This window comes from Cephus cinctus, unplaced genomic scaffold, assembly GCF_000341935.2.
Source record: "Cephus cinctus unplaced genomic scaffold, Ccin1 Ccin1_scaffold1343, whole genome shotgun sequence".
NCBI classification, from domain to species: domain Eukaryota; kingdom Metazoa; phylum Arthropoda; class Insecta; order Hymenoptera; family Cephidae; genus Cephus; species Cephus cinctus.
In genome coordinates, this window is record NW_014333756.1 from 427972 (window position 1) to 438910 (window position 10939).

Sequence of the window (10939 nt, forward strand, 5' to 3'; positions counted from 1 at the left end):
TAACGTGGTCCTTCCTTAAATTAAAAGACTTTGATTTAAACTGTGCTAATTATTAAGTATTTATACCTACTTATATAATCTATATACACAAATATATATATATATATATATATATATAACGTGGTCCTTCCTTAAATTAAAAAACATAAAATTTCGAGTATGTTGTAAAGTTTTTGGTGACTATTTTTAACACGTTCAGCGACATAAAATTGGATTATGGTTGACGCGTATAGTATACTGGGTGTTGGTATCCATGGCAACGTACCTTAATGGATCAAACGGTATAACGAAATATTTTACCAGTACAAGAAGGCGGACTAATACGGTTAACTAAGTATATTTAATATCATTCTAAATAATAATAAAACATATCCAAATAATCTTCTATGGGCTAATATAATTTTTTACGGTGCTTCATTTTTGTATCCCCGTACGGTATTACACTTTTACGTACAATCGTAACATTTTTCTCTCCGACCCTTTCACGTGCAATAATGGAAAACGAGTCTCCGAAGTTTTCTGAAACGAAGCATAAAGTCGATAAGGTAATTCCTTCACAATTTCGAAATTTTACAAAAATCAAAAGCCCACAATTTCGGTACGATTAAAAGTTGTCGTTTCTTAAAATAAAAAAAATACGCCAGTAACTTACGAACGATTATTTATTTTTTCAAGTTAACCGACCTTACAATTGTCGAAAAAAAATCCGAATTTTTCCCCCTCGAGCGTAACGCCATTTTGTCCGTGCTCGAGGAATGCAGTGATGCATTGGCCATTTATCAACACACGTTAAAAAAGCCAGTAACGAATATTAATATCGGCGTGGACCACCTTCTACAGCGGTAAGTCAGGCGTGACATTTCGTTATTTATATTGTAACGCCATGTAAAGCCCTTTGGAATGGGAAGTAGATAAAATTTTTTTTTTTTTTTTGAAATCACAAAAAAATATCCGTTCCAGATATTCGCATTGTGAAAAGAAGCAATTACTCAGCCACGACCCAAGTGCAACCCTGAGGGACATAGAGAACCAAGCGGCGTTTCACAAGCTGCAAAAGGACAGGTGATATATTCATAACAAGATATTGACTTTATAGGATCGACAAAGTGTAAGATCTCTTTACATTCTCGACCGTAGCCTTTACGCGAAAAAGCTTTTGGATGACACAAAGGACGAGATGCGTGAATATGGATGCTTTGCCGTTCTATCCGCGACGGTGGAGACGATCAAAGAAAAAAATAACAATGACAAAGTCCTATTAAGAAGATCGGAGGAAATGTCCAAGGCTGTCGCGAATCTACGTAGGATCCTTAAAACCGAGGCAGAGACCAATAGCCAAGAGGAAGAAAGATGCAAAGAAAGGCTACGGGATATACGGGTACACGGTATAGTGAAAGAAGATAGAAAAAAATTGTACAATAATAATAACAACAATTCATTCTGACATTTAGAACGAAATGGATACTTTGGAAATAACAGCTGATGCAGAATTGAGATATCTAGATGCCTGGGAAAGATCAAGATGCGAGCAGATGTCGCTGCGGTGTAAGATGAGTGTAGAAAGTATGAGAGATGATTTAAAGAATTGTCTCGACCGTAAAAAGAAGGAGTGTCGCGTAAATGAGGAGATTGTAAGATATCTCTTGGAAAATATAAGCGTACGTATGAGGACTGAAGTTAGGAATGAAAATGATAGAGGAAGACACGAAGAAGCTGAAAACTCTATGGTACATGAAATTTTTCTTCGTAGCTCAATGAAAATCAAATAACCTACTGGCAGCAGCGTTACGACACCGAGGCGAAGACGTACGAGACAGAAATCTGTCAACTGCGAAGCGAAATCGAAACCCGGCAGGAGTTAGTCGGGAAATTGAAAGAGGAGGTATGTTTCCTATGCAAATATAAGAGTGGTACTAGACTCGCGTAACGTCAGAAGGTTCCCGTAGCGTGAACGGGAAAACGTGTTTAGGAATCAATAGCTTACTTCAGGAAGCTGTGATCGAAGCCGCCGAGAATGATAGCCTCATGAAAATTCATAAATAAAAAAGAAGTGCCCTACGCGCCACTGCACCCCTTCGCCCTTCGCTACCCCATCGTCCATATCCTTCTGGCGGGAACACTCTATTCGTCATAACTTTGTACCAGTTCTACGTTCTGTTAATTCAATAACAAACACATTTACCAGCAGCCTTTACAGCTTCTGTCAGCCATATTTATTAATTCTCTACGTCATCAAAATGGCTGCCGATCTTTCAGTTCCTCGGTAAACAAGAATTCATAGACGCTTACCTGGCTGAAAAAGAGGCCATAAGGAAACGGAGAGAACGGGAAGAGCACGAACGTACCAGTGCCATCAAGATTCAAGCGTGGTGGCGAGGTGTTATGGTGCGCCGGAAGTTGGGACCGTATCGTCCGGAAGAGAAGAGGAAGAAGCGTGCTGTTAAAACGAAAAAATAATATTAATAATCCTATATGTATATATATATATCCTCATAGAAAACTCCATGTAAGAATTAAATCATACAATTCTTTCATATTCGTATGTTATCCACGCAAAGAATTCTCCTACCGGACTTGGTCTTATTAGAAGAAGAGAAAAAAAAGGTGACAGTACTTATATGAATACATTAAGGCTTTCGTTCTCACGTGAAGTAACTTAAATTTGCTTCAAGTCGAGTATTGTTCACGCAAGAAGCTCATTTCCCGTGCGGCACTTCCTGAATCCTGCAGTTGGAATCACGTCCATGTATATACATATATATATAAAATATACATATTCCATCCTAGCAAGGTGCATACTGCAGTAGCTCAGGTAACACGAAACTTAAACTAAAATGGCCCTAAAATATATGTTAAACATAGAAACTGCATAATACATTTTTAAAGTATGTGTATGCAAGACTCATAACGTCAGTGGCAAAGGACATCAACCCTATACCGAGATTACCGTTGGTTCCTGAATATTAAGAATTCTGTAGGAAAGAATAAAAATGCCAAAACGCACGAAGAGACGAAATATATATATATATACTATAATATATAGAAACTTTCCTGCCAGCCGTCACGCTCGACGATTCGTCATTTCGGTTACAGGAAAGTTTCTCCTCCAGTCCTTTCATCGCGAGCATTTTGCTTCATAAGAAATTCACGATCCCTCTAACCTACTCCATTTCAGTGCATGCAAGCTCACCTCTTACTCGGTCGGGCGGCCACCTCCTTAGATTACGATATAAGGAATGGGTAACGCGATGTGGCAGGGCACGCACCTGATAGCACCACTGCTATAAAATCACCTTTGACCCAGCTTCTCCATAAATTATAATCAACAGAGCATCTTTCGATAAGCTCATTACACTCTGTCCTACTGTATATGATAAATGAATGAGAGGAAAACAAAGAATTACTTCTTAATAATAATAACAATAACAGTAATAATAATAATAGTTAACTCACGCACGATAACAATTTTCGGGCTAAGAAACTCGTGTAAATTGTAGAATCTGAAAAAGCGTTCTAATATCCATTGTTTGTTTTGCCTCGGAAACCTTACAACGGTTACGGCGTCCATTGTGTCGATTTTGAAATCAATAATGTCTTCTTGGATCATTCCAGTATTCTTTTGCCCGGTGTATATCTCTCCTCGTGGTACCCGGAGATTCATTGTTGTTGCACCTTGCCGCTCTGTTATCTCTGCGATTGTGGGTCAAATGCGGGACGGAGAGAAAGAGAGCGAGAGAGGGAGAGAGAGCGTGCGACTGAGTGGGAATGGAAGTGAGAGAGGGCGGAAAGGGTATTGCAATTTCCCGTGGTATATACTCGGCCGCGCGAGCAAAGCGAACTGGCGAACGAGAGATTGGGCCGAGTACAATTAGTATAGAATATACCGAGCCTTTACGTACATTAGGAGCAATTAACGGAAGACGTCCGTTGGTAAGAGTGCTCGGAAAGTGTATGATTATTTATTCTCATCTTGATGTGCACGTGGGATAAGATAAGATTGTTTTATATGGATTGGAATGGAAGTACGAAAAGAATGAATTTTGGTCGTATTTCCAAAAAAAGAAGGTAGAGGAAAAATCGTGAAAAAAATATAAACCTGGATTTCAATTTTGGGCTGAGTTTCGTGAAAATTTGAAGAGGGTTTATACATGCTTGGATTTCTATTTTTCCCTTTTTGATACAGGGAAACGAGCCATCAGATTGGGCAGATGACAAACGACACGATGGCTCGGATGATAAATTTCGTGTAATGCGAAATTGAAAGGGTTGACCCAAATCGCGTGACTGTCAGCTAGTCGAGAAGAAGAGGAGGAACTCGAGACAATCGGAATGATCTGCATTCCTATTCAGAAGATGAAATTCTTATTTCCTACTCCTTAAGTTTTCTAGGAGGATGAGCTATTACTCTTCACTGCTGAATTTCTTTTGCTACTCAGACTTCTGCTGTTTGAATAGCTATTGAGAGAGAGAATTCGTTAGTAGTATTTTATATGCTATTGTGTTTTATTACGTAAAACACTTTCTTGGCTGGTTGCTCGTATTTGTGATTCTAGCGAACGAAATTTTGGTTTGAAAATCGATCTAGAAAAATAATTAGGTTTTCGAAGATTATTCTGACACGATATTTCGGTGTCACCCGGTATATTTAAATATGAGAATTGTACCTAGCTTCACCTGTAACTACAAAGCCAAGCTCTCACGTTATGCCTGTTTCACGAGTATGTCGCAGCATGGCGCTTGAGTCAAATGAACTTTATATGTATTTAGGTGCTAAGAAAGTAAAAATGGTGGGGAAACGATGATTAAAAATTATTAAAGTTCGTTTTTTCGTGATGGAAAATATTGAAATACGTTTTACGTGAAATTTCTCAGTGGTCGTACGACAGTATCAGGAATGGCGCCAAGGGTACGCCATATTTACGAAACTTCGACCCGATTCTAAATCGAGAAGGCTGTGGGACGGAAGAATTCCAGTAAACGGTGTGTGGTTAACGGAAAATTGCACGGAAAAGCACTAAAAAGCAAAAACAATGTGCTCCTCGTAAGTACATCTTGTCTCCGTGCTATTGCTTGTCTGAATTGGGTGAATTTTGTCCGAGAATCGCGGGGCCTATGGCAAGGGACTTCCGTTTAATGGACAGGAACAGGAAGTTCATCTCCGTCTGAGATGGCAAAATAAAAACATCCTGTACAGAAGAAAATTTCGAAAAATATACTTGTTCCTTTTTAGGGTTTACAGAGAACTCAAATCTCGTACTAGAAATGCTTATCTATAGTCGGACACATTTCTGTAATTTTGTCCCACTTTGGGCACTTGGTTCTTCAAGGCCAAATCCTACTGACTTGTTTTTGCAAAATAGAAAATCTGCTGGGAACATCATTTCTTGAGGAATGCTTCTTCTATATACTGACAGCTATTTATCCATTTCCTTTAGTGTACACTAAAAGGAGGCTTAAACTTCATACCTAATCATGCAAGCGGAAAGCATCTGTGCTGGAGACATTGAGGGACTCGATGGAGATACCCTAATCCCGGTAGGTATAAGTATGAAATAATTACATTATATTGAACATGGCTTGGTGTATTATTAAACTTGGCATTGTTCTAATTTATAAACTGCTTGCTGTAGGTTGAAATACTTTCTTGTGATGTGTCACATCGCTCTCGCTCACAAGATGCCTTATCGATAGTAGAATTAGGAAAGCAGTTACTATTGAGTGCAAGGAATGGAGATACAGAGACTGTCCGTGATCTTATGTGTAGAGGGGCACCATTTACAACAGATTGGGTATGTGTATTAGATTTTCCGTGTGTAAGAATACCATTGGATCTTGTGTTTAATAAACAAATATCATAATTATTGTATGCACCTAGCTTGGTACAAGTGCATTGCACTTGTCTGCTCAAAACAACCATACAGAAACAGCAGAGGTTTTGTTAAGGGCAGGGATTTCAAGGGATGCCAGAACAAAGGTTGATAGAACACCTTTGCACATGGCTGCATACGAAGGTCATCATCAAATGGCACAACTGCTACTGAATTATGGTGCAGATGTTGATAGTAGAGACATGGTAGATACTTTACAAAAAACTAAAAATCTGGATCGTTTACAATATTATATTTTCAACATGTATCATTATTTTCAGTTAAAAATGACTCCTCTGCATTGGGCAGTGGAACGTGAACATGTAGAAGTAATGAATGTGTTGCTAGAACATGGAGCAGATGCGAATGCAACAAGCAAATTTGATAAAACGCCAATTAGCCTTGCTTTGGAACACGACCGACTTGATTTAGTAGACATTTTACAACAGGAAAGGGAAATATTAGGTGTCCAAACACATCAGCAAAGCCAAGCGAATTCCGCTGAACTCGAAGTAGCAACACACAGTTTAATGCAATTAGAAGCTGAGCGTCAACAGGAACAGCAGGAACTTGAGTTGCAACAGCAACAACAACTCCAAAAACGAAAAGTAGCTACAGGTATAAACAAGTAATGTACGATGTCTATGCCTTATTTGCACTCTTTTAACATTCTGATCTTAATTCCACAGTGCAAGTGGGTAAAAAGCCAAGAATGGTATTCCAGCAAATCCGCGTGTCGTCAGTGAGTGATGAAGAGCATGAAAAGGATATAGAATGCGTTGATGGTATCGAAAATCAAGGACATGGAACTAGCTACAGGGATGAAGACGTTTCAGGAGTTGGTGGGGCGGATCAACCCCTCCGACTACTCCAAGCACACGGAATCACGATGATTCCTGTTGATAATGATGCAACAATCGTGGAAAATGCTATGGAAAGTGGTCAGACTGTCGTCTTAACAGGTAACGTAGTGTTTACATCCAATGAAATTATCTTAAAGGAATTACTTAATTAAACAAATCTGTTTTGGCAGAAGCAGGCAAACTTGCCTTAAATTTAACTAGAACACCTTCAATGGGAATGAAAAGATTGCAAGTGGGAACGAGAAGAGGAACTTCCAGAAAAGTTATTGCGATTCGCGCTGATCAGATCTTAGGTCAAAACGCACCTACCTTGACTCCTCGAGGTCCTAACATATTAAAGAGAAATATTAATGAGAACAAAGCAGGGAAACTCTTTTTAGCTTCCTTAGCTAATAGCACATCTACTGTTCCGACGCTTACACAAGCTAAGCATATTGTCTCTTTGTCGAAGGTATAGAAGCATTACATTTGATTTAATATCTGTTATAGGAATATTCCATTGATTTGTATTCATACAATTTCTTATCACAGAATAAAGTAGTCAACCAGTTGACGAAGGTAACGGAACAAAGAATTTTACATTTGGATGACGAGATAGAGGAAATTACTGAAGATGACAATCAGGGTGAAGATAACACGGAACCCGTGATGGATATAGCAGTGCTCAATAGGCAACTAGCGGAGGCGCGAAGACAAGCCGCAGAATACCGTAAACAGTTACAGAAGAAAGAAGAAGAAGCTGAGAAATATAAGCAGCAACTGAAGTCTATTACGGCGCAAGCGGCGTCGAAGTAATTTCCTGCGTTTTTTGACGGCGCATTCGACAGTTACTGATGCTGAACTTCACACTCCAGGTGTAATTTTTAATTCTAAACCCAATGAAGAAATTATAACCTAACATGACTTAAGTCACGTGCACAATTATTCCTTCTTTCGGTTTATAGTATGAGAGTAAATGAAGAATCGAATCTTTTGTTATATGGAATTTTCTTTAAGTGAAGACGCTTTGTGACTGTTTAATGGGATCATGAAGTGTAAACGATGCATCTCTTTTTTTTTTTTAAATATTCATACAGTTTTGAGCTTCTCTCAAATATCCATAAGATATACTTCCTCTTCTCTTCCTTCTGCTTGTGCGGTTTGGAGCAAAATGCCAGGAGTGACATTTGGTGTATCAGTATTTATGATAGGATGGTCGGATTTATTTGATACACATGATTCTAATACCTCGAAACCGATTATATGACGAATTTTAACTTTTAAATGCATCTCCACAGAGTACAGCCGTATTTTGTATTGGTTCTATGCGTATACACGCAGCTTCAATATCTAAGCATGTATTGCTGTGTACGTGCATTCAATAAGCGCCACCAATTTTACTGCACAGTGTTTTCTGCTGAATTTTTGTTGCCTGTTTACTAAGATACATGCTTAGATATGGGGTCTGTCTTCGTACGCACATAACGAATAAAGTGCCAATTGTTATATTGACTATGTCTGCTGAAGCCTAAAACTATCTTTGAAGTAAACAATAAATAATGAAAAAAATGCAAGTTAATAAATTGGAGATCAAGTACGTAATACTATTTGCAGATTTACAGACAGAAGTTATTGAAACTGTTTATACTGATAATTGAAAGCAGTAAAAAGTTTTATTACGTTTAAGTAGGAAGTTTTCAAATCTGTGGTAACGATACTTTTTCACTTAACAAAGCTTATAGAAACTTTGCCTTCTTTTCCATTGGCCAACGCGTTAGCTTGGAAAATGAAATATTTTTGAGTACAATAGGATTTCATTATAAGTCAAACTGCAGTATGTATTTTTGATGTGCATGATCAGAAACAAAGTGGATAATTGTTTACATAATCACAGATTAGGTACACATATTCAATACAGAATCTGAAATTTATCAACTGTATCATACTTGTAACATCTAATCACGTGAGAGAGAGAGAGAGAGAGAGAGAGAGTATCACGGAAAATTGCCGACATTATTTTGTATATGATAATAACAGTTCTTTGGAAATGTAAAGTACTAGGTGTTATGACAGTGATGAAGTTTGAACAGTATGTACACTAAAAAAATTTTAGACACTTGTACAAATTGTTAAAATATATCAAGGTTAAACGAAAATGTAACGAATCTAACGGGCTAAATGGAAAGTGACGTTGATCGCCAAGACTCTAAATCTATATATACTAATTATCATCCATACTGTAAATATTCAGCTTCTATAAAACATAATCATGAAAAAGAGTTTGAAAAATCAATAGAATAACAACAAACTTTTGCACTGATGAAAATATGTCCATACATGTAACATAATCAGGCAGAGAAGTTACAACTTACAGTACCTAAGTATCCATTCTGTACAGTTATTATTATTCCATCAGGCCTTACAGCGATACATGCTACATTTATTTTAACAATGCATTTTTCACATTGGGTAAAAACCATTTGATACACTTAGGATAGGCAGATACGTAAGCAACAATTGGATCGATCAATTTTTCAGTTGTATGTAATATGCCTTACGTAAAATAAAATTGTATTGTCTAACAGGGTTGACGGTCATCACATATATTACTCACAGCTGAATACAGACCGTTGCATTCCAAGTATTCCCTAGGTAATATTTAAATCATTACAATACAGTAATATGTACAGCTTTAGAAAATAGAATTTTTATTGTTTGTCCAAACTGGACAACAGGATACGATTGGACCATATATATTTTTGTTAATACTTGGTTTTAAAAGTACATCAGAGGGAAAGTAAATGTCTCAGGTATAAGCCATAAAAAGTATAATCGAAATGGAATATATTTTCTATCGATCTGGGATTGATGGAATGCAACAAACTATATCCAAGTAAGATTTTCTAGTATTGTATATACATTTCAACATGGGCTCCAATAAAATATACAAAAAAAAATAAAAACCTACAATATTTATCAATAATTAAAATCAATAAATATCCTTCACTTAAAGCTACTCTAAAAGCCTGTCTCAAATGCTTATTAAATTTAATTAATCATATATATATATACACACACTGCATTAACATATCAAAAAAATATGAAACCTATCTGAACTGTGATAGATATATGAGAATTGCACATGGCACATTTCGTACACCCAGTACGTTGGATATATGTATTTATCTGGCTCGTAGAAACTGCGTGCTGCTCTGCCGCGCAAGGTGCACGTCGATTACGACGGAAATCATAGGATTTTTACAGTTCAGTTAAAAGTCTAGACAAGTGGTTTGGCGGTATTTCCGCGGAGGAACCATGTGCTTTGCGTACTCAACCAAACTTGTGAAAAAGAGTGCTAATGAGCGTATAAACAGTGTGCCTCAATTATCACCATAATCACAGATAGATTCAATGCTTTCAGAAATTACGCCTCAGATACATTTTTAGAGCATATTCCTTATGATGTATCGTTGAATTCTTTTTATAAATGTAAGCGTCTCCTTACGAGAACTGTCATCGATCAATGAACGCCGGAAGTCAATATATTTTGCACAAACAGTCCATAAAATCGACCTAATCGCACGGAGTTTTGATCATTTACGAGGATAAATATAAACTTATACTATTTACTGGATTAGATGAAATCTATTGGTTTTAATAACAGACAAAAGACTCCGCTTGTATTGTCCACGCATTGTGGCGGGATCAAGTTAATTATTCTATAACGAAGGTGGGATACTCTCTCTAGAGCAATACTCGGTAGCATCAACCTACGCTGACCGTTACGTAATTGTATTTTGAAAAAAAATTCAATACTCAGGAGAATCGAAAGCATCGAATCAAAGGAGGCCCTAAGATGCGAATGCTCCATTTTGCTAGGTAGAGTCCGTTGGCGGTCGACATACTGCCCGTTCGAAACTTACGTGTAGCGGGAACACTTCTGGTGAGCATCCGAATCGATCGAAGTCGAGCAACTACATACTCGAACTTAGCGAAGTACTCGGAACTGCGTCGTTAAAGCAAACCGATGCAAGTAGCCGGAGATAATTTTGGAAGAGCATCGAAAAATGTAGAAGCGTCCTAAGTGGAAGTAATAGTGTAGGTGGCTGCAGTTTGTAGAGACAAGGAGGTTTGGAGTTTTCATTAGAGAGTGTAAAATAGCAGTTGAGAGATAGTTTTGAAAGGAGAAGCGTCGACTGTCGAAGAGGTGGTGGAGAAAGAAGCGGAGAG

The 10939-nt window shown here is 37.7% G+C and overlaps 2 protein-coding genes and 1 long non-coding RNA gene across 12 annotated transcripts in view; 2 read left to right on the forward strand and 1 right to left on the reverse strand.

The window, feature by feature from the left end:
- The window catches only part of LOC107272977 (dynein regulatory complex protein 9), a 21037-nt gene extending 18003 nt beyond the window's left edge, over positions 1-3034 (forward strand). For 6 of the 8 annotated variants that reach the window (XM_015750716.2, XM_025090297.1, XM_025090295.1 and 3 more), the window contains exons 3-8: positions 676-842; positions 961-1062; positions 1138-1378; positions 1452-1658; positions 1751-1882; positions 2257-3033. In XM_015750716.2, the coding sequence (XP_015606202.1) occupies positions 676-842; positions 961-1062; positions 1138-1378; positions 1452-1658; positions 1751-1882; positions 2257-2457 (1050 nt within the window). In that variant the 3' untranslated portion in view covers positions 2458-3033. Of the gene's footprint in view, positions 1-470; positions 546-675; positions 843-960; positions 1063-1137; positions 1379-1451; positions 1659-1750; positions 1883-2256 lie in introns of those variants that run through there. The other 2 variants (XM_015750715.2, XM_015750714.2) reach the window with 2 other exon arrangements.
- Positions 322-10711, reverse strand: LOC107272982. Its single transcript, XR_001539100.2, has 3 exons — positions 10633-10711; positions 2290-2437; positions 322-519 (listed from the first exon to the last, which is right to left on the reverse strand). It is a non-coding gene; the product is annotated as an uncharacterized LOC107272982 (long non-coding RNA).
- Positions 4727-9291, forward strand: LOC107272976 (GA-binding protein subunit beta-2). Of its 3 annotated transcripts, none has more exons than XM_015750712.2 (8): positions 4727-5041; positions 5436-5535; positions 5631-5789; positions 5876-6073; positions 6149-6485; positions 6557-6829; positions 6901-7181; positions 7262-9291. In XM_015750712.2, exons 2-8 carry the CDS (start codon positions 5473-5475, stop codon positions 7523-7525), a joined length of 1575 nt encoding a protein of 524 aa, XP_015606198.1. In that variant the 5' UTR covers positions 4727-5041; positions 5436-5472; the 3' UTR covers positions 7526-9291. The 3 variants fall into 3 exon arrangements, with proteins under 3 accessions (XP_015606198.1, XP_024946061.1, XP_015606199.1); XM_025090293.1 differs by having other exon boundaries at positions 4822-5041; positions 6904-7181; XM_015750713.2 differs by having other exon boundaries at positions 4825-5041; positions 6907-7181.
- Positions 10712-10939: the final 228 nt, after the last annotated feature.

What these genes read in the sequence shown, in the direction of transcription:
- LOC107272976 (XM_015750712.2), top strand. Translation starts at nt 5,473, where the DNA reads ATGCAAGCGGAAAGCATCTGTGCTGGAGACATTGAGGGACTCGATGGA. An exon ending in CACCATTTACAACAGATTGG is followed by an intron (nt 5,790 to 5,875) that starts GTATGTGTATTA and finishes GTATGCACCTAG; the next exon opens with CTTGGTACAAGTGCATTGCA. An exon ending in ATGTTGATAGTAGAGACATG is followed by an intron (nt 6,074 to 6,148) that starts GTAGATACTTTA and finishes CATTATTTTCAG; the next exon opens with TTAAAAATGACTCCTCTGCA.